General features: G+C 39.6%; 2 protein-coding genes across 2 annotated transcripts in view; both read left to right on the forward strand.

Moving 5' to 3' along the window:
- Positions 1-13,302, forward strand: part of rnf150a (ring finger protein 150a) — a 20,691-nt gene extending 7,389 nt beyond the window's left edge. Inside the window, exons 2-7 of the mRNA XM_063476109.1 lie at positions 2,957-3,207; positions 4,626-4,697; positions 4,822-4,904; positions 5,005-5,101; positions 5,219-5,429; positions 8,674-13,302. Coding sequence (XP_063332179.1) covers positions 2,957-3,207; positions 4,626-4,697; positions 4,822-4,904; positions 5,005-5,101; positions 5,219-5,429; positions 8,674-8,807 — 848 coding nt within the window. The 3' untranslated portion in view covers positions 8,808-13,302. The remainder of the gene's footprint in view (positions 1-2,956; positions 3,208-4,625; positions 4,698-4,821; positions 4,905-5,004; positions 5,102-5,218; positions 5,430-8,673) is intronic.
- Positions 13,303-16,717: 3,415 nt separating this feature from the next.
- On the forward strand, positions 16,718-22,999 carry aimp1a (aminoacyl tRNA synthetase complex interacting multifunctional protein 1a). The gene is made up of 4 exons (XM_063475221.1): positions 16,718-17,153; positions 17,831-18,012; positions 20,006-20,174; positions 20,646-22,999. Exons 1-4 carry the CDS (start codon positions 16,748-16,750, stop codon positions 20,810-20,812), a joined length of 924 nt encoding a protein of 307 aa, XP_063331291.1. The 5' UTR covers positions 16,718-16,747; the 3' UTR covers positions 20,813-22,999.
- The last annotated feature ends 179 nt before the right edge of the window (positions 23,000-23,178 follow it).

Consider the following 23,178-nt stretch of genomic DNA (forward strand, 5'->3'; position numbering starts at 1 on the left):
TTTTTACAATCTGAACATAACGTTGTGTGCAGCCGGATATTACCATCTGTTTTCAGTCCAAATAAAAGCTTTTGTTTTCTCTCTCATTTTTTTTTAAGTATTGTTTGCTTTAGAAACTCCAGCACGAATAAGCTCATTATGAGAAAGCTGCCATCTAATAGTTGTGTTTGTGCTAATATTGAAAACACTGCCAGTTGGATGATGAATATAATGCCCAGTTCTTTCAATGCACTTTAAACGCTAAGTGATGAATCCTGATAAATTAAAAACAAAAAAACATTTCCTGTTTTTTTTGTTTTTGTTTTTGTTTTTTTTTTATAAGCTTCTTGGCTTGAAACTCACTTTGCGGATCCTGACATAAATCACTAAAACTTTGAGTCTTTAATCTTTTGTCGTGTAAAATATAGAAGCTGTTGACTGGGAGTTATTATTATTATTACTCTCATGCTATCTTTGTGATGGATTCATAGCATTTAAATCACTGGGATATTTAAACAGTCCTGTGCAGTACTCGGTGTATTTGAGATGCTTGTTGGGATGGCAGTGGGAATAAAGCCACTCTCTCTAGTGACAGATACAAGGTGTGACCCACCATGGGGAGCGTGTGCCTAGAAACTGAGTTCTACGGTCATTTTGTCCGATGTGTCATTTCCTCATCACACAGGGCAGATTAATGCTGGATTTTCACAACAGATACAAATGTCCCCATTTCAGAGTCTGTAAAAGATTGCTTTTAAGTCTGGAATTAGGTATATTTTTTTTAATGTAGTATTTAATATTGATCATTCAAAATGCCGGGCGGCAGGGTCTTGCATGTGCTTCCTGTGCCTGTGTGGGTTCTCTGTGGGTACTCCGGCTTCCTCCTGCCATCCAAACACATGCACAGGTTTGTTTAAGTGGCTGTTCTAAAGTGGCCCAATGTCACAATATTCAACGTAACATGATTCAGATTAGAAAATTGTGACTTAAAGTAGTAATTAAAATCATAAATGGTTCATTACAACAATTTTAAAATGTAATGTAATTCCCTGTACAACTCAGTACAAGAACTTAAGAATGATGAATGATGTAGCAATGTTACGGCATATGAGTTTCCAGTTTATAAATATGTTCCATGCCTTCAAAATTGTAAATGGACTGGTACTTATGTAGGACCTTTATACTCAGGGTGGCTACCTAAACCTCTTTCCACTACAAGCTCATTCACCCAATCATGCGCACATTCATACAGCAATTTTGATCTATGCCTTTTTTCTAACACGCACACACTCAAACTCTGTTGTTCAGTATCTTGGTCGAGGATCATGTGAACAGGAGGAGCCGCTCGACCACTGCTGAGCAGCCACCCCGTTAATTACTCTAATTGTAGCTGCGTTAAGAGGCTTATACAAAGCACAATGTCATCTGATACTAAAACCCATAAAAATCATACATTGTAAATATATCCTTTCTCCCTGGGAGTCTTTCATGAATCACTGCATCACTGCATTCTCATATATAAAAATCGTGTGACTAAGTGTTTTACAAGAACAACAAGTAGTTTAAAGACAGAAGAAAACTGTAAAAAAAGAAAGAAAAAAAAAAAAGCAGCTCAAAGTACAATTTAAAGTCTCTCCCTTAATGAGAGATGCTCAGAGCGTCTGTATTACATAATCCTTCATTGTGCACAACAAGCAAATCAACAGATGGTTGCTGGCAGGAAGCCTCCGACACCGAGAGTGAGGCTTTAGTTCATCTGTCCTGTCTAAGCTCCCAGCAGCCTGCTCAAGATTCCTCTTTACTGTAGCACACACCAGTCTGAGCCGGCAGAGTTTTATCACCTCCTCTGCTCCGAAGCACTGTTTTTAAATGCTCGGGTTGTGGTTGGCAATTTTCTCAGTAAAATATAAAGTAGTCTAATGATTTGTAGCCTACTCTGTGTGCTGTATGCAAATATCTGCCTTTGTGTTTACTTTTTATTGGATTTATCGGTGCATACTGTTTTGCCTAACTCCATTTTTTTTGTATAAAATGAAATATTTGTTGTTTGCCCTGTGAATAGCCATTACTACCTCCACCAATGAGGTTACGTTTTTGGTGGCGTTTGCGTGCGTGTGTCATCACTCTCTCATGATAGCTCGAAAAGCTTTGAATGAATTCTAAAAAAAAACTTTGTAGGGATGTAGAGTGGGATCATGTTAACAATCCATTATATCTGGCTTGCATCCACCAAGGTCACCTTAATGATTTAACTAGAAACTTGGTTCTTAAAAGTGTGTATAAAATGTGTATTTTCAACATATAAAAAAGTTACATATATGGCAGTATGTTTCTTACATATAATAAATCATTCTAAATATCACGATATTTTATTATGACCTTGTTATGTGCATTAGGTTATAAGAGTTTAAATAATAACAAAAGTATACTTTTTTGCAAACAAAATAAAATTGTGATCAAAAAACCTTTTCACTTGATAATTTATTGTTAGATATTTAAATTAATTTTACTAAGCAATGAAATAAATGCTATGCAAGCACTGTATTTAAATATATACAAATAGCAAAAAATAATTGTACTCAAAACAAAGTCAAGTATAATAAAATGGATTTCAACCAGCTAAATAATAAAATCCTGTACTTTCAAACTTCTTAAAGTTTGTTTTTAAAAAAAGAACAAAGAAAACAAAATTTTTCAGTTCAGTTTTATTTATATAGAGCCAGTTCCCAACAACAGTTGCCTCAAGGTGCTTTATATCGTAAGGTAGAGACCCTACAATAGTACAAAGAAAACAGAGAAAACCCCGACAGTCATATGACCCCTATGAGCAAGTATTTTTGTGTTAGAAAATAATAAATCAATATTTTAAAAGTAAACATTTTGCACAAGATAAAGAGTTATTTTATTTCCTCACTTGCAGCACTGATTCATCTCCTGAATGTCTCAACTTGTACTTCCTGTGTTGCGTGTTGTGTAGATACAGGCGATGTTGTGGCCATCATGATCCCGGAGCATAAAGGCCGTGAAATCGTGACCTTGCTCGAGCAGCGCATCGTGATCATGTTGCAGATAACTATAGGAACCCGCAACCTGCAGAAGTACGTGAGCAGAACGTCCGTGGTGTTTGTGTCCATCTCCTTCATCGTCCTCATGATCATCTCCCTCGCCTGGCTCGTCTTCTACTACATCCAGAGGTTCCGCTACGCTAACGCACGAGATCGCAACCAGGTATGTCTGTGTGCAGCCGATGTGTTTCTGTCCGACGGGGATAGTGTTGCAGCCGTGTGGTGGATTTTCCCATATGGCCCTGCTCCAGTGTGAACGTAAGGAAAGATCCAAAATTAGCCTGACACCTGGCTGAACACGAGCATGGCAGCCCAGTGAACCATCAAACTGTGCAAATACCTTTCTTGTTGGGTTTTTTGCCATCTCTTTATGAATGGGCTGCTCTGACATTGTAGTGACGTCTGTAATGACGATCCATCACCACGGCTGTTATGATAGGGGCCGTGGCTGTGACAACTATTGTTTGTGTTTTCAATTTGAATTATACTGATTAATGTTGTTAAAAGGGTACAGCTGCAATAATGAACAAATCTGCTTTCAATTCATAATGTGAGACAGACTTTGAGCAGTTGAAGCACGACTGTCTGTTATTATAATACAACTCAATGAATCGAGTTTTTGTTTTAATCCAGATTGTGGAAATGGGGTCATTAACAGATGGATGAGTTTATCTATATGTCGTGTATCTATATCTACACTTACTAACTAATGACTCCTTTATTCACACATCTGTCGTTTATATTGCTGAGACTTTTGAAAACATTTCAAATTCAGGCCGATGTTTACTTGGTGACGTCTCCTGGTTGCTTTTGAGATCTTTAGTTTAGCCTCTTTGCAGAAACATAATTGGTTGAAACATTTTCTGAATCTGTTTTATTGTTATACAAAAGCAGACAACCAATCAAGTCAAGTAACATCAAGTGTTTTTCACATGGTCACCTGCCGCTTTATTGGGTGCACCTTGCTCGTACAGGTTTGGACACCCTGTTGCCTTCAAAAGGGGGTCCAAACTCTTCCTTTAACAAGGTGCTGAGATTTTGTTCCATGTTGATGAGATAGCATCACATAGTACGAGGAACAGCACGGTTGATCTTAGTTGATTTCATCAAAAAAGATGAAACTTTATCAGCTTTTTGTCATTGTAAGCCATTACACACTATTAACCAAGGCTACTTTGTTTTAAAAGACCATGTAAATTCTTGAATTGTTATATATATATATATATATATATATATATATATATATATATATATATATATATATATATATATATATATATATATATATATATATATATATATATATATATATATATATATATATATATATATATATATATATATATATATATATATATATATATATATATATACATACATATATATATATATATATATACATATATATATACATACATATATATATATATATATATATATACATATATATATACATATATATATATATATATATATATATATATATATATATATATATATATATATATATATATATATATATATACATATTTAAATGTTGTTAACAAAGTAATTTTTTGTATCTGTGTCTTTTTCATACAGAGGCGTTTGGGAGATGCTGCCAAAAAAGCCATGAGTAAACTTCAACTGCGCACTATCAAAAGAGGAGACAAGGTAACTCAAGTCTAAAAGTACACATACAGCCACAAAAGTCTTCTTATTTATGTTTGAATTACATGACATGAATTAGATCATTTTTAAAGAATTTGTTGGCCTCTTATTTTCTGTCTTGTTTAAGGAAACAGAGTCCGACTTTGACAACTGTGCAGTTTGTATTGAAGGTTATAAGCCTAATGATGTTGTAAGGATATTACCATGCAGGTAACTTTTATTTATACCTTACATATATTTATTTTCTGTGGGGAAAAAAAGCACATGCACTGTAATATATGTTTTTTGCACTGCTGTCTTGTTTGGTCAGACATTTCTTCCATAAGCACTGTGTAGACCCGTGGCTCCAAGACCACCGAACGTGTCCCATGTGCAAAATGAACATCCTCAAAGCCCTGGGAATCCCAGTGGGTTGTTTTGCTTTATCACACAGTGATAATGATAAATTGATAATGTAACTAATCAAACCTTACATAAAGCTTTGACAGTGATAAAGACATTAGCATGCCTCTGATATGTTCCAGTTTAGCGCGGACTGCTCGGATGAGGTTCCTCCAGACTACGAGATGTCTGTCGGGGGTCCGCCTACCAACCCCATTAGTGGAGCGAGCGAAATCACAGTTAACGAGAGCTCGGTAGTGTTGGATCCAGCAGAAAGAGGAATAGACCTGCCGGCACTCCATCCTGAGACAGACTCAGCGCTTCAGGCGGGGGAGAGCCGTATCTTTGCCAGCAGTGCGTACAGACATTTTTTACTTATAGCAGCCTGTGACAGTGGTGGACAGTACAAACCTGATTCTGAAAAAGTTGAGATTCTGTGTTAAATGTAAATAAAAACAATGCAAAGATTTCCATAAACTCATATTTTAAGAAAAATAGTAGCTCATTTTGAATTTGATGGCAGCAACACGTGAAAAAAGTTGGGATGGAGGCAATAAAGGGCTGGAAAAGTAAGTGGTGATAAAAAGAAACAGCTGTAGGAAAAATTAATTAGGTTACTTGGCAACAGGTCAGTTACACAATGGGTATAAAAAGAGCATCTTAGAGAGGCTTAGGGTTTTTGTGTGTGTGTAATATATGAAAGTACTGATGTCTGAGTACTTCCTCCAGGCACATATATTACTCTGAGGAGTTGGGGAAATCCAGTGCTAATTCACACTTACTTTAACACAATTAAGAAAATCTGTTTTCCAACAGCCTGCCCTTTGTGACGTTTAATGCATCCATGTTTGATTGTTTTCAAATTAAATACACATGAGGTCAGCAGCCACTTGGTCAGTGTTTCCCAATTCAAGTCCTCCTGTCTAAGATGAAAACAAGAGGAAAAACTCAAGAAAGTCACTAACTAACCTACCTAAACCCTTCGTTCATTGCATTTCTGTAAGTTATATAATCACCTAAGGGCTGCGGTGTTGCCTAATAGCTGCAAGCTATTAGCACTTTGCAGCATGTGTTTATGGGTGTGAGTTCATGCAGAAGCTCTTATGTGTTTTTCCGAACATGATCTCTGAAGCCAAACAATTTTACATTGTACCAGAACAGGGAGTGGGGAGTTTTAAGGGTTTTTTGTAGCAGCATGTTTTTTTAAGCAGTTGTTAAATGAAGGAAAAAACAAAGAAGGCATTTTGTTACTCTTTCTTTATATGATAATAAATCCAATAGTGTTTCACAATTTTTCCTGCTTGCAAAACATAGTATCATAAACCTGCTGATTTAAGTTTATGACTAATGCTTACGTTTACTTACACATAACAAGTTAATTGAGAGGTAGTATATCAGTTTACCAGAGGCACAGATCGTAGTCGAGTGCAATGAGAATGTAAATCGGACCCAATAAATCGTATGTTGCGGCTAGTGCACCAGTGCGCAAACAGACGATGGCACTGACAGGCAGTCAGCACGGGATAAACAAGCTGATCTGCCAGGATTTCTGCTGTAGCGGCTTGGCAGTGATGAAGTGCCAGTCATGTTGCTCTTTACCCTGAGTAATTAGCAGGACTAGTAATGTAGCTATCACTCTTTTCAGTCAGCCATTTAGTGCAGGTAAAAAGACCCTGATTTCTGGACTATAGGACTTCTGTCTTAATGCATTGCTCACATGCTTATATGAAGACTGAAAACATTGTTAGTTGCTGAACAAACCTGTTTCTGTTTAACATGAAACATGAGCTTGAGCAAAAGTTCATAATCTGCTTTTTCACGTTTGCGTATCTGACACGGATGCCATTCAACCATCACATAAGCACTGAAGCATACTTTGGAACACTCTGTACATGTCCACAATTTCATTATACATGTACAATGACAATGACGGGCTATTCTATTCTTTTAAAACTCCCAGCTTCGTTTTCTGCTTCGAAACCCTCTCCACAGTTCAGCAGGAGAGAAGGGAAAAAAAACATTTGAGAGCATCATTTGTCTGTATGACAGCACCAGTTGTTTTCTGTACACTTGCATGCAGTTTTTCAAGGTTGGTGGTAGGAAGGTTGCTCAGTCCGCTTTGGTAACATCACACACATCTATGGGTTACACCAACTGTTCATTAATGCAGTTAATTATTAGTATATTATAGTTATTAGTGCACTTATGCATAGACATGGTCAAAACAGCCTGCTGTACTAAGCATCAGAATGGGGAAGAAAGGGGATTTAAGTGACTTTGAATGTGGAATCATTATATAGTTGTTGGCATGAGATGGGCTAATATTTCAGAAACTGATGACCTGCTGATGATTTTCCCACACAAAAATGTCCAGGGTTTTCTCTGAAAAGAGAAAATTTCATTTCAGCCAATTCTTTCTAAACAATTTGTCTCTTATGCTCAGGTAACCTGTAGGGCTGTGAATGCACTGTCATGCCAGGGCGCGTTTCAAAATTCAAAATCTGCTCTCTGGGCCTGTGTGAGATGGTCATCACAACGGAAGGGGGCGGAAATGGTGGAATTTTGCACCTCCGGGCTCAATTCATCTCTTTCTGTAGCCAGACTCACCAGAGAAGCGGTTTCGGCCTCTTTCCATGCATTGAGGAGGTTGACGTGATATATCTGTGTGGTTCCTCCACTGTCTGACCATACCACTTCACGGTTTAGGACCCCCACTTTCCGAGTTACCACAAAGGGTCCTTGCCACCTGGCGAGTAACTTTGGGCTGGAAGAAGGTATATACTCTGCCATGGGGTTGTAACTCCTCCCCACAGTCACCATCGGATGACTCCGTGTCATGAGTGAGTGCAGTGCAGACGCTACACGTTGATAAAGGTCATGAACGCATCCTCACACACTGCCCCAACAGGTTATTAAAACCTGGCCAATCTGTCCCCAGAATTAGGGATGCGTCAGGCGTGAACTAACCGCAGCCTTCACACTATGCATTTTGCCCTTGTATTTAATTTGGAACAGCATTGTGGGATATTTGTGTATGTCCTCATGCACACACCTAACCTCCTCCCACTCTGCCTCCAGCAAAGCCCTGGGCCAAACCAGAATATGGTGGACTATAGCCTGGCGTATAGCCCCTTGGGTTCTTGTCAAGTTGCAGAATAAAGTTGTTACTGAACAGATGGCAGCCTGATGCCAAGACGGAACAATGTGACAACAGTGTGACAAAAATGAAGGAGTAATCTAAAACTTGCATTTCCCGCTGTCTTCTAAACAGCTGACACAATTAATGAACTAGCTGCAGCTGAAGAGCCACAGATTTTACTCTCCTTTGGAAAAGTGCGAGTAAAAGTAATACTTACATGTAACAGATGCCCAAACCGCCACTCTAAATGGTAATGTTTCTCATGAATTTCAACTTTTCTATATTCATTCAAAGGTGCCTTGTTAGTGTGTTCAAAACATGTTTCTGCTGGCTCTAAAAAAAAGGTTGAAAAATCAGTTACCACATGTTTTAGTGGCGATGACATTAGCCAAAAGTATTAAAGACTCAACTGCCTGTGATGTCTCAGTTAATGTATCAACTTGCTCTCTTGCCCTTCAGGTGAGCACCAGCCTCCACTGAGCAGTGATTCAGACACTTCAATCATCGTGGGCATTGAGGTAGGCATGTCTGAATTAGACCTATCCACTGAGCAGGAATGTGATGCCACCAAGTCCAGAGCCAATCAGAGCTGAGACAAATAGCACAAAACTCATAGGACAAGGAGGAAAAAAGCAGGACTGGGTGATCAGGGTGCTCCCCGAGATTATCCAGTGATGATGTGACCCGGCTGAAGATGAATGTAAATGAGCAATACAAGTGATAGCAGCACAAAATACCTGGTTCTTTCTTCACTTGACTAAAAAAACGGATTCATCCCTGCATCTATGGATATTTAGCTCGCTCATTTCCTGATGCCAGGATGGCTAGTCACACCCCTCACCATGTGGTGACCAACATTTTGTACATTCAGTCTTTTCACATCCTGAAACCTAGCATCCAAACTACACATATGGTAACTCTGGAGGTGTATGAGCCCTTCACAGTTGTTTGTCTTGAGTGAGACAAACCAAACCTGCTGCCGAAGAAAAAGCAAGGCCTTCTGCACACCATTTTCCAGCTTTAATCAATAGAAAAATACGAGTGGATTCTTTGACTTCCTGGTACAAGATCACTGCCAACAAATCCAGAAGTTGTACCGATATGGCGTGCACCTGCATAGCGCATTAGGAGAGCACCTGAGTGGTTTTCTTCTGATTCTCCAACAGTTGGTGTGACTTTCCACCAGCAGTTCTTCAGCTTCAGACTTGAATGTTAGCTCTGTTGTGGTCGCATGGCATTAAGAATTTGGAATATGAAGGCACACGAGCTGTAATTTCAGAATTTCTAAGTGTAATTGTTTTTGTTACTATTTTGTGGATCTTAGTTTTTAAAACTTCGACTTTACCGACTAAATATTCCTGTCATGGAGAGACAAATGAGCAAACACAAGCTAGATGTTTCTGTCCTCACATCTGACAATCATAGCTTGTCCTAAGCAGTTTGAAGTGATGTCACCCTCTGCCCTGCTGAAACTGCTGCTAATTATTCACAACATGTGAAGTAAGGGATCATGTTCTCACTGCTGCTAAACACAGCTGTAGCTGTAGCTGTAGCTATAGCAGTTGTCACTACCAATTTCTCCCACTGTGCACACTTCCCTATACAAGCCTACACAAACCAGCCAATATAAATATGTCAACAAGTCTTTGTGCCAAGCTTGTCTTTTGCATATTAGCCATTGTTATTTGTCATTAAAGTTAATTGCCTTGGCTGACAGGCTGGAATTACACTAAATCTTTTCGTGATTACCACCCTAATAAATAACATCAGGGCAATGAGTTATGTCAATTGAAAAGACCGTGTTAGATAATAAAGGAGGCAGGGCTCGGGTTCATTCAAGGAATTCTCTGCCCCAAGCATTTTTTCTTTGTCCTGGCATGAACAGTTACCAGCATGGAAACATTTACAGTCTTGGAGTGAGTTTACACTAAACTGGCTAGTTTTGCCAAACAGCATCGATGTACCTTTCTCACGGGGTTTTTAGCACGGATCTGCAAAAAAGTGGAAAGAAATAAACAGCATTTGGAAATGTTAAAAATAAGACAGCTATCTTACTACAGTTTGGAAGCACATGTACAAAAATGGTTCTGAATTTAATATAACTAAATATTTTCATTGAGAAGGCATGTGACAACTTATGGTAAAACACAGCTTCAGTGCTTTTAAAACCCATGAATACGTACAAAAATATAGCAGCTATAACAGATTCTTTTATATTATTAACAAATATGTTGTTATAGTGAAGACACTCAACTCTTCAGTGTTTTGAAACTTTACAATGAGTTTCAGCCACAGTCTGTATATAAAAAAATGGACAAACCTCCCCATTTGTGAAAGTGAAGACAGTGCCTTAAACCTGCATTCTTTCTAATGGCCAGCAGGGGGCAAGGGAAATTCTGAATGCTTAAAAGACTATGAGAAAATGATCCCTTGAGATTGTGCAGCATCGTTGGGTTGCCGGTCAGCTCCTTTCCTTTTCCTTTTCCTCCATTTCTTACTTCCAGCTCGAGGCTCCAAAACAGGACTCAAACCAACGGGTTACATCGTAGCAGTCGTGTCCATCATTTATATGCAGACTATGGTTTGAGCTCATTGTCTTACAGTTGGTTTGCTCTCACTGCTCTCAGAGGATCATTTGTTTTCAGAAAATCATTCCTCAGTCTAGACTACCTGCCCAGAGCCAAACAAATGACACAAAACATTATTCTATCGGGATCAGATGAAGACCAAGACTGAAGTTTATTGTGTTCTCTTCTGTTTACTTGATTCTGCTGCCACCAAGTGGTCAAAATTATGAAATTATTATTATGATTATGAAATAATTATTTTCAGCATTTTATCAATAAACTTGTTTTCTTTATCCCAAACTCAACACTACTCTAAAAAGACTGTTTTTGAAAAAAGAATGTAGCTAACTCAGCATGGGCTCCAGAGTGGAAGCTGGCTGTTAATGCAATTACATTTATTGTTTTGTTGTTGTTGTTTTTTCATCTAGGTTTCTTTTTGTTTGTTTTTTGCTTTGTTTTTTTGATTAATTGCTTTTTAAAGAAGGTCTTGTAAATGTGCACATAGCTGAATTTAAAGCTCATTTGGGTCCATTTCCTCTCACATTCCTGCAGACATGCACACTGAAGAAGCACAAACCCACCAATTTAGTCATTGGAGCCATCGGGCTCTAACTGCTGGTTCTCTCTTTGGTCATTTCCAAGAGCTCCTGCAGCTGACTCTATTATTTAAGGCTTATGATCAAACTCATTCTTGCTTTGGTCAGTCAATATCTGTATGTGCAAATATCTAAGTTTAAGAAATAACTGGTTTTAAGGAGGCTTATATTGTAATTCTTTATTTGATAGCTATGAACACTACACTCTAGTAAAAGAGTCCGTAAAGTAAAAAGTTAAAATATTCAGGTTGTGTCTGCAGTTTTTCATTTTGATATAATACCTGCAGGTGTAAGTTTGACAGTTTTTAAGTTTCCTCGCTTAACTGGAAGATTTCACAAATTTCCATTTTTATAAGCACTTATATAATAAAAGTAAATCAGACTTTTAAATCATCTGACAGACTGCATTTCTTTTGTGTTGAGGACATGAAGATTAACAAAGAACCTGATTCTCACTAGAGACATAGCAGCTGAAATCTCAGCCTACTGGGATCGTTAATCCCCTCATGCTACATGAGCTCAGGCTAAAAATCGAACAGCACAATACAAAGGCATACCCAAAAGTTGTTTGTTTTACCCTCTGATATTTTAAACTCTTGGATTTTCTTTTCTATCATCATGTCTCTAAGGCTTCCATTTAATTGTTTGCTTAGTTGGTACAATGACAAAGTAAAGCAAGGTGCATTTATTTACAGTGCTACATGGCTGGGCTTTGGTTGTGTTGCCAAGTTCAAAAGTAAAAAATAAAAACAAGGTTTTCCACAGTTTAAGGCCTTTTTTTTACAGAGCAACTTAAACTGCGTGATGAAGGTCTCTCAGTTTTGTCTGTTTACAACATTTTACTAACAACTTTCTCTGAGGAATAAATGAACCCAAACACCGAAGACATGTCAGCTTATTTCATCTAATAAGAGTTTGTGTCCTGATGAAGAAAACAACACCAGTGTCCCTAACAGTAACTGTAACTTCAACATTGTTTAACGCACTACCTTTATTACTTATTTAAATCATTTCCAACATGTTTTCTGGAAAGAAAAAATGTAATTGCAACAATTTTTGGGGAAAATATAAAGCTCCTCTTAAACTTTATGTGAAAGTGGTCAGTGTCAATAGAAATGAGTTATCCTGCCTTAAAGAGACATTTTCTTTTTTCACCACCTGCCACATTTTAAAAATCAAAATCAAACTACATTGAACAACAAACTTACATATTTTACATAAAAAATAGTTTCATTAATGATGCATGTAATATAAATAATATGTAGTTTAGTTTTATTCTTGCTTGTAGTGCGATTATCTCTGAACTTACCTGAAATGAATCGTCACGTATCATCAAAACTCTATTTTCCCAATAATTGTTTGCAAATCATTTTTCCTTCCTCTTCAAAAAAGAGAAATCCTCAAGAAGTATTTAACTTGTAAAATAAAGCCTTATCCAGCATTGTTTTATTACTGGTAGCTTAACCAGGGTGTGCTATTTCTTTTTGATCTGTGTGGCTCTTTCTGATTGTGTTAACCTTTCTATATTGCTATATTGCACTTTAACACTCCAGTGAATGGTGAAGGCTGAAGCCTTCTTTTAAGGTACAGCTTTAAAGACAGAGGGCTACAGTAATGAAAATGGGAGATGAGTCAGTTGTTGCTTACAGTATATCATTGTATTTTTTTTTTTTTATCTTTACTCTGTGGATGTGGAGTGGAGGGTATCAATATATTGTAAACTATATACCCAGCAGATATGAGACCAGTGCTATTTTGTAACCTAAAAACATTGTAAGTGTGATTACGAGTGTCTCTGTTCTTTTCTTGTTCTATACATGATGCATGTGTAGGAATGTCTTTGACTGTCTGTTATGATAACTTTGAATCGTTTTTTTTTTTTTTTCAACTTTTACAAACCTGTCTGTTTTATGTACAATAAAAAAAATGATACACACAAAAAACAACGACAGCACATAGTGTGATATATATATATATATATATATATATAAAACTTGTTGGACAACGACACTTTTTTTAAAACCAAACAGTCAATTCAATCAATGTGTTCCTCTTTTATTCCATGATTTAGCAGATAAAAGATCTGGATTGGATTCCAAATGCTGATTTGTCACTTTTCACTAAAACTCTCAATATGAGGTCCAAAGAGATCTGGAGCCAACTCAATCTGTTCCATTGTTAAAAAGAAGGAATGCACTGGCCAGCTGAGCAACACCAGATTAAAGTGTATGATGACAGAATTTTTTTTATGGTTAAAAAAAACTTCACAACATCTAAGCAAGTTAAGAAAACTCTCAGGGAGATGAGATGTATCATTGACTGGAATAAAGATACGCCTTTATGAATCTAAATACACAACAAGGTGCAAACCACTGGTTACACTCTAAAACAAGAAGGTCAGCTTTGACTTTCCCTGTAAACTTAAAGTGCCTGCAAAGTTCTGAGAAAACGAAAACAAACAGACAAAACAACTCTTTGGACAAATGAAAACAGAATGATGTGAAGGGAAAAATTTGGAGAAGGTGAGAAACAGCTTATGAACATATTACATATCACATATCTCATATCACGTCATCTATCACACATGGCAGTGTTAATGTTATGTTATGGGCATCTCTGGGTCCCAATGGAACTGGGTCCCTAGTGTTTACTGATCATGTGACTGCTTCAGTCACATCTTCATTCTTTGATTTAGTTTGATTCCACTGTGGTGGTGTACCAAGAAAAAAAAAGGAAAAATTGTGTCTTCCTCCGACAAATAATCAATCTAACTATGTCATCTTACTTTCAATCAATCAATTTTCCTGTAGACTCCTGGTGGAGCATAGGGCCGCCAACAGACTCTGTTCTGGGCCGTTCTCTTCAGCTGGGTCCACGTCATTCCGGCGGTATTATGCATTACGCTCTCGACAGATCTTATCCACGTCTGTTTGGATCTCCCCACTTTCCTTTTTCCTTGTGGGTTCCAGTCCAGTGCTTGCCTTGTGACGTTGTCGGATGGTTTTCGGAGTGTGTGGCGTATCCAGCCCCAATTTCTCATCTTGATGTCTTGACCGACCGGGTTCTGGCTGGTTCTTACTTTAGTACTTCAAAAATCACGTGTGACACCTTGGTGAAAACTGGTGTTTCGTATCCATCTGCAATTTCACATGTGGAAAATAATATGAACATATCCTCTTTCAAACACTTATATTCATAGACACATGAATATTTGCTGTATGCAACATTCTCTTATTAATGCATTCCTTGGTCACCTTTGTCAAAAAGTAGGAGGCCAGTAAAGAACTTGGTTCTCCTGTGACTTCCCTTATTTGTGGTCACTGTGGACATCTGTGGTGAAGTAAACAAATCCAAGTTGCTTCCCTTAATGGTAAGCTGTTACACTGAGAAGGTTTAATGCACACTGGTGTGCCAGTTTGACATCATAATAATGAGGGAGGAAAGCACTTTACACTGCAGATCAAACTAAGAGGTTTAAATGTCTAATGTCTAATGGGGCTTTCATGGAGGCACAACAGATGCAGGAAAATACTTTGGAGAACGAGCACCCATATAGTGTGTCAGAGTCCTAGAGCCAAGCAACATTCACATGTCTGTAGGTATTAAAACTGAGGACATGTTCGGGAGAATCGTGTGCAGTTGGAGGAAAACGGAATAGCAATTTTGCTTTTTTATGAGAAAAATAAAATCTGAAAAAAAAAAAAACCCAAAGAATTGTGGAAATTTTTAAAAGTCTCGAAGATGTAACTTTAATTATTTAAGGAAGCTAAAATGTAAAAAATAAAAATAAATAAAAATAAAAAATGTTTGGACCATCAGTCAGTCAGAAACTGGAGCACAAACTTCTTAGAAGCCTGCACAGCACCCCAGAACATTTGTCATACAATTTCATGAAAATTGCTCCAGAAAGGACAAATGCACTCTGGAAATCCAATTAGCTAAGGTGAAACCTGGCAGACACAATGCATAATTTTAATGCATTCATTCAATGGAGTGTATTAACCATATAAAAAAAAGTGAGGGTGGACGGTACATGTTGTATAAAGTAGTTTTAACAGTAGCCTCAAGTAGAGTAGAAAAGCATCCATCCATTCACTTCCGCTTATCCTTTTCAGGGTCGCGGGGTGTGCTGCAGCCTATCCCAGCTGTCTTAGGGCGAGAGGCAGGTACACCCTGGACAGGTCACCAGTCTGTCGCAGGGCTAACACGTAGACAGAGACAGAAATTCGGGCTCACATTCACAATATGGGCAATTTAGTGTTTCCAATGAACCTATCCCCACTAACTGCATGTCTTTGGACTGTGGGAGGAAGCCAGAGTACCTAGGGCAGGGGTGCCCAATCCCAGTCCTCGAGAGCTACCGTCCTGCAGCTTTTAGATGGATCCTTGTTCCGACACACCTGAATCAAATGAATTGTTATCAGGCATTTGCCAAACTTGATGGCATGCTGAAGAGGCAATCAAACCATTTGATTCAGCTGTGTTGGAGTAGGGCTGCATCTAAAAGCTGCAGGACAGTAGCTCTCGAGGACTGGGATTGGGCACCCCTGACCTAGGGAGTACATGCAAACTCCGCACAGAAAGACCCCAGCCTGATGGTGGAATTGAACTCAGAACCTTCTTGCTGTGAGCCAACAGTGCTAAAGGCAGCACGGTGGCACGGTGCTGCCCGAGTAGAAAAGCACTAGAACTCAATTAAATTGTATTTATATAGCGCCAAATCACATCGTTTTAAGATGCTTTATCCTGTAAGGTAAAGACCCTACAATAATACAGAGAATACAGAGAAAACCCCAACAATCAAAGACCACCTTTCAGCAAGCGCTTGGCGACAGTGGGAAGGGAAAACTCCTTTTAACAGCAAGAAACCTCCGGCAGAACCAGGCTCGGTGGGGGTGGGCATCTGCCGTGACCGCCGTTGTGTATGTAAACAAATTACCTCACATTATAAGAGCTTAACTACGGTCATGTTATACTTTTTTTTTACTATTATTGTTTTTATTATTTATCCTGTTGCTGTAACACAGAAAAGTATGTTGCAGGATCAATCTATGTGTTACAAAGAGCTTCCCAGAGTTATTTGTTTATTTGCTTCTCGTTTGTTTGCATCACGTTAAAACACTTTTAGGTCATATGAAACACAATCCAGCCCGTAGTGTCACTGAATTGCTATTAGTCATCATACGGGGGCAGTAATATACCCGATAGTGGGCTATAGTTAAAATTAGCACTGAGAGCCAACCGTAGAAGAAGAAAAGGGGGGGCGAAGCTCCAAGGAGGAGGAGGAGGAGGCGAAGGAGGAGGAGGAGGCGAAGGAGGAGGAGGAGGCGAAGGAGGAGGAGGAGGCGAAGGAGGAGGAGGTGGGAGTCGATGCAAAAGCCGTCTGCAAACATTTGCAGCACAATGGGTCGCAGCGAGGAGCTCAGTGAGTTTCAGCGGGGCACCGTGGTGGGATGCTACCTGTGCAAGAAGTCCGTCCGTGAGATCTCGGCGATGTTAAACCTGCCCCGGTCCACTGTCAGCGCCGTGATTTTAAAGTGGAAGCGTGGAGGAATAACGACGGCACTGCCCCGGAGCGGCCGACCGCACAAGCTGAAAGAGGAGGATCGCCAAGTGCTGGAGAGAGTGGCGCTGGAGAAGTGTTTGCCCTCCATAAAAGCGCTCACCGCCGAGTTTCAGAGCGCATCCGGAGCCAGCGTGAGCTCCACCACGGTGCGCAGGGAGCTTCATGAGATGGGTTTCCGAGGCCGTGTGTCCTCATACGGCAAGCCCAAAGGTGCGTCCACCGGGAGGCCTGGAGAATGAGGAATGCAGCGGCTGCATATACATACGAGTGTAATATGTAGTGTCCGCATACTTTTGCCATTTCCCCTGATTATCCTCCTGCATGTGATTGCTGAGCGTCCAAGCGTTTTGTCTGTTTACCTGGCTCCTGGGTGCAGCGATTTAGGGTCATACCGTTGAGAACGTGGGTGATGATGATGGTGGTGTGTTCAAAGTACACCCACCTGAATCATAAACTTACCAAAAGCACAACATTCAAGCAGAATACGAAATTAAAGTTAACTCTGATTCCACGATTGCTTTGGTTTAATGTTGCTTCACATGGATGGAGTAAGGAGTGACCTGAAGCCAAAATACTCCCTGACACCTGTAGGTAGTATTACATAGCTGAGTTTATAGTTGTAGTTTGTGGTAGTTGTAATAAAGAGAGCTGTGTCATCTACTAAATGGATCACGTAGGAGAATCCTGTGAAAGGTGAGGAAGTTGAGTCAAACCGAGCATTTTCTTCATTAATCCTTAAAACTTTAGATTTTTAACAGCAAAGATTTTCTTTACAGATGCAGCAAATCTGTCGATTCTTATATTAGTGGAGCACACACCATAAGGAAAATCAGTTGCAAAGAAAGACCATGTACCCTGCTGACACTGCAGCATTTCTTTCATGCCAGGAGTGCCGAAGGTGGCAAAGAAGCAGGTGGACGTGTCCCGCCTGGACCTTCGTATTGGACGTGTAGTCACGGCCCAGCAGCTTCCAGACACTGACGGGCTGTTCGTGGAGCAGATCGATGTGGGAGAGGCTTTTCCCAGGACGGTGGTCAGTGAACTGTCTCAGCACATACCTGTGGAGCAGGTAAAACATCAAGTATTAATCCAGTGTTATTTATTTCAAGATAAAACTGTTTACCTGTCATCAATGTTTTAGATGACTGAATAATCTACTTTTTTTGTTTCCCTGAAGCCTATGTGATATATTCAGACTACTCATTTTGTCGAAGTAACAGCCCAAAGCACGAAGATACTGACAGTGTAACTATCTTTTGAATTGTTACACTATACACACTCACTTTGTTAGGTACACCTGTTCAGCTGCTCGTTAACAGAAATTTTATTTAATCAGCCAATCACATGGCAGCAAGTTGCTGCATTTATCCATGCAGACATGGTCATGACCACCTGCTGAAGTTCAAACTGAGTATTAAAATAAAGGGGAAAAAAGTGACGTAAACACCACAGCGTCCATGCTTTTGTGATCACAGTGTACTCCTCTTCGGATGGATGCTCCCAGCAGGATAACACACCATGACACAAAGCTCAGATTATCTCAAACCTGATATTATCTTGAACATGACAGTGAGTTCACTGTATTCAAATGGCCTCTGCAGTCACCAGCACTAGCAAGGTGTACTTTAAGAAGTGGCCGGTGACTGTAGTTTAAGCTGGCCTATTGAGCCGATTCCCTCTGAAGGACGACAGTGTAAACTAAACTGAATGTAGGATTTTTCTTTCTTTTTTTTAACTTACAAATTTAGGAAGACTCCACACCTGAATAAGTGACAGGTGCATAGTGGGAAAAATCTTTGTGAAGAAAAAAAGTATAACCTCCACACATTTTCTGGCTTACAGGTACTGAGAAAACTGTACCTGACGAAGGTCGCATAGACCGGACCATTAAAAATAATGGTAAGCGGAAAGATCTGTGAAGGTTATACTTTTTTTTTTCCACCTTAAAATTGTGATTTAGTATTTTTGTCTACATGAACATCAGTGTGTTATTTTTATGGCTGAGGTGGGCAAACTGAATATTCTGGCTGTAACCGCCTCTGTTCTTCTGGAATGAGGGTCATTTCACTGGTCTTAGTGGAAAAGGCCTGGCTCCCAGTTTGTATCCCGTAAATGCTGGACAGATTTCAGGTCAGGGTACTTTGTGGTCAAATAACAAAAGCCATAACTTAACTGTCTTATATTTAGAGGAACACTGTCATCTACCATATCACTGTATGGTAGTTTTGTTTGGTTGGGGGGGGGGGGGGGAGTTGTAAGTACCAGGACATGTCCAGTTTGGTCTCTGTATTTTTTTTTTTTTTAACTATTCAGTTATTCAAATTAGGGTTAAGATTTAACACCTCGATGTCAATCTTCCGTTTGTTTTTGAACACCTCTATGTAGTATCCTTTATTTTATTTTAGAGATGGAACGCTTAAAGCTCAGGACCTTGAAGGAGGAAGATCTGTCTAACTGTGAACAGTAACAGCCCAAAACACTATTATGTTTACTTTGTTATAAATTAGTATACTGTGTACACTCACAAAAAATAATAACCAAGTTTTTAAAAAGTGATTAAAAATAATACCATTAAAAAAATCCTCAAATTGCTGACAGTGGTAATGTTTTATAATACTGCCACCAGAAAGACAAACATACACTTTTGAAGTGTTCTTTAGGCTGATTTTAACCCTGGAGAACCCATGGGGTCGGATCGGACCCCATGGGTTCTCCAGGGTTAAACAACTAAAGTCACCAGTACGGCTAAAATATCACGATTGCCTCTTAGGATTTTTGACCCCAAGTGCCTAACTTTGCAGCACCAGTTCTGGGAAGGACATTCCAGCTTTTCACACCTCTGCAAAGCACTGGCCAAAAGCACTGACATTATTCTTCAACATCAAGCATTCGTCATCTCGAGAGTTCTTGATTAAAAAATCAATTAGACTGAACACCGAGTGAGAATTTGATTCCAATAATACCGTCCTATTTGATTTCGGATGTTTGTTTTTTTCCCCATCAACTTTACCGTCATTTGCTGTTCTCGCTTGAACATGTGGACTCTCCTGCCCTTCGTGCAGATGCAGAATCGTATGGTGGTCCTGCTGTGTAACGTGAGGCCAGTGGAGACGAGAGGAATTGTGAACCAGGCCATGCTCATGTGTGCCTCGTCACAAGACAAGCTGGAAATCCTTGATCCTCCAAACGGAGCGATACCAGGGGATAGAGTGACTTTCCAGGAATTCCCAGGTACTACAGCCTCACTGCTGTAGCTTCCTGCTAAACCTATTCTCAGCCAAACATGTGCGCTCAGCAGATAGTGCTGATCACACGCCTCATTATTTTCCTCTTTTCATCAGTGTTATGGAGCCTCAGTATTTAGACTGTGACTACTGCACTACTTTAACACGACTCTACACACAAACACAAGTTTCCTCCAACTCTGCGAGGCACCTTTGGTGAGAATCGGACTGCAGGCTGAGAGCAGACATCATTCCCAAACTTCACCGTTGGCTTTTCTGAGCTTTTGTGGTTGGATGCATGCAAATCCCTGTAGCCACTTTCCATGAGGATGCTGTTAACAGCAGTTCTTACTGTCAGCGATTTTAATGTTTGAGCAGGCTGGCAGCAAACCTCCTGGAATCACAAACCCTGCAAGTGTCGAGGTTTACTGAAGTACACAGAGGATTCTAATTTCTCACAATGATGTCTTTGTTGCAGGGGAGCCCGATAAAGAGCTGAACCCCAAACAGAAGGTGTGGGAGCAGGTTCAGCCAGACCTGCGCACAGACGGCCAGTGCGTCGCAACCTACAAAGGAGCTGCCTTTGAAGTCGCTGGAAAGGGTGTGTGCAAAGCCCAAACCATGTCTGACTGTGAGATTAAGTAAATGATCAGTTCTCTGCAGGCTTGCGGGATCCAAGATATTGCGGAAAAGGATTCCCAGAATAGTGGAGACTGTTATTTTAACGCCCACTGTCTGGGGGGACATGTCCAAAAAACAAAATCACACAGGTGTGATGCTGGGTGGTCACGTAGTTTTTGCTATAAACCAAGTGAAATAATTGCGAGGTACCCGATGTTGGATGGACTTGAGATTTACTTAAATTACTTTTTTCTTTTTTTTAACAGAAAAAAAATGTAGTTTTGAATTTGGCCAACTGAGGGCACTAGCATACCCCATTACAATGTGCAATATGTGTCTTGGTGGTTTGTTCACATGAGAGCATTCACCACACAAGCTGCCTCAGCGTAGTGAAAAGAAAAGGGGAAAATCCTTTTTTCTTTTTTTTTTTCTTTTTTGTTCTGGGAACTCTTTGTTAAAATGTTGTTTTCCGTTAAGACATTTAAAGTGTTTTCATTTTCATTAAACAAGGTATGAAACTGTTCAGAAGTCCCGTTTGATAAACGGGAGATTGACTGATCTCGTTGGGTTTTTTTTTTTTTTCATTGATGAGTGAGAATGAACTGAAAATCAGTCCATCATGAAACAGACTTTCCACTGACTCCTACATGTTGTTTAGCAATCAACAAAGTCTGTGATTTTTGCTTCTGTTAATCCAGGAAGTGTTATCTTAAATGAAAAAATCCATCTTTGGTTTTTCGGTGGCTTCCTGAAATATCAAATACTTCAGAGTCTTTTGATTTGAATGTAAAAGTGTTTTAAACTGTCTTCAAGTTTTGTATGCTGTTTGCTTTGCTCTTGTGTTTCCGTGGTGGATTGTTGTCCATGAGAGCAGCTCTGGCTGTGAGCGCAGAAGCCCCGCCCATTCTGCTGGTCAGACGTTTTGTTTGCAAGGGTCAGCCAATCGGAAGACACCTGGCTTAAAGGGAGGGGTATAAGCCTTAGAAAAAAATATGTTTTTGAACTCTGCCATGCTTCAGATCGTGACTTGGTCTTAGTTTTGAAACAGTGCGCCAAGCTGTTGAGAAGGCTGCTAAAAAAAAGTGAAAGACAAACATGCAAAGTATTTCTTCCTTTATTTTAAAGGAGAACTGAACAACTATGTGCCGAGAATGGGGATGTGATTGATGTGATTCAGGAACCAAGAAGTGGAACAAAATGTCCAAGACACCATGTCCCAGGTACTTGTTTGGCAGTGCAGAGCACAAAGGGAATGGTGTGATTCTCTAGAAACAAAAAAGAAAATGTTACTCACTACTTCAGCACAACATGACAAAGAACCACTGTTTATAATGCGGTCAACAGCATGGAGTTGGAGTGTTGACTAATACTAGAGAATGACATTAATAAAAACCATTTTAATATCTGAAAAGGTTATGGAGTGTTATGAATGTCACGTCACCCCCACCCACCTCCACCTACAGTGCAATCTCTTCATGGACGAACCCACGGGGTAACCCAGAGTGGAGGTACTGTACAGGTTCATGACTGAGATGACACGGTCCTGCAACCACACAGCCCGTCGACGCGACGCGGTTTGCTGGAGGGGAAAGTTAGCAAACACGTACCTGAAACCAGGTTTCACCGAGCTGAGTGAACCTGCGAGTAAAATACATTTCCACTGCTTTCGGTGGCCTGCTTTTTGAGGCCACAAACTGCACTGAGCACAACAAACCCTTACTTTACAGAAGAGTCAGTCTCACAGTGTTTGGGGGTTATTCTTATTCTCACCATTGTTGCTCTTTTACATTATTGTGTTACATTTCCAGTCATAAAGATTGGGAAATTTGCTAAAGACTGGATGAACAGGCAAAGTTGGCAATTGTCCTAAAAGCATAAGCTACTTTAGGAAGGGGCTCTGAAAGCCTGCAGGTCATTGGCCAAGGTAAGGACGCTTAGGCAACTCATGAACTTTTAATTAATGTTGTGGTCCTGATTAAAAAGAAGAAACCGCTTGATAAATACAATCAAATTATTTTAATTAACACAATTAAGAAGCTTAAAGTTTGGAAAGATCACCAGAACGCCTTCTTTTCTTTTCGTTGCAGTTTTAAATCGGCAGTCAGGTTCAGGAAAAAATAAGTTTGCTCAATTCAAGCGGGTAAACCACATCTTAGAGAGACTGTCAGAAAATGAGCTCAAACTTGCACGCAGACTGACAGAATATTAGTAGGCCGGGTTTGTTCTCAGAAACTTATGTAAACCCAGCGCGGTGTCTGAACTGATTTATGTTCTATTAAAATGACTTTTTATACCACAAAGCCGGATTTGTTGTGCTGTGTTCGATTGGCAAACTGTCAACACCATGAACCAGATGCACATGTCTGATAAATAAATACATGGGGAGGGGG

Source organism: Pelmatolapia mariae, linkage group LG6, assembly GCF_036321145.2.
Source record: "Pelmatolapia mariae isolate MD_Pm_ZW linkage group LG6, Pm_UMD_F_2, whole genome shotgun sequence".
Lineage (NCBI taxonomy): Eukaryota > Metazoa > Chordata > Actinopteri > Cichliformes > Cichlidae > Pelmatolapia > Pelmatolapia mariae.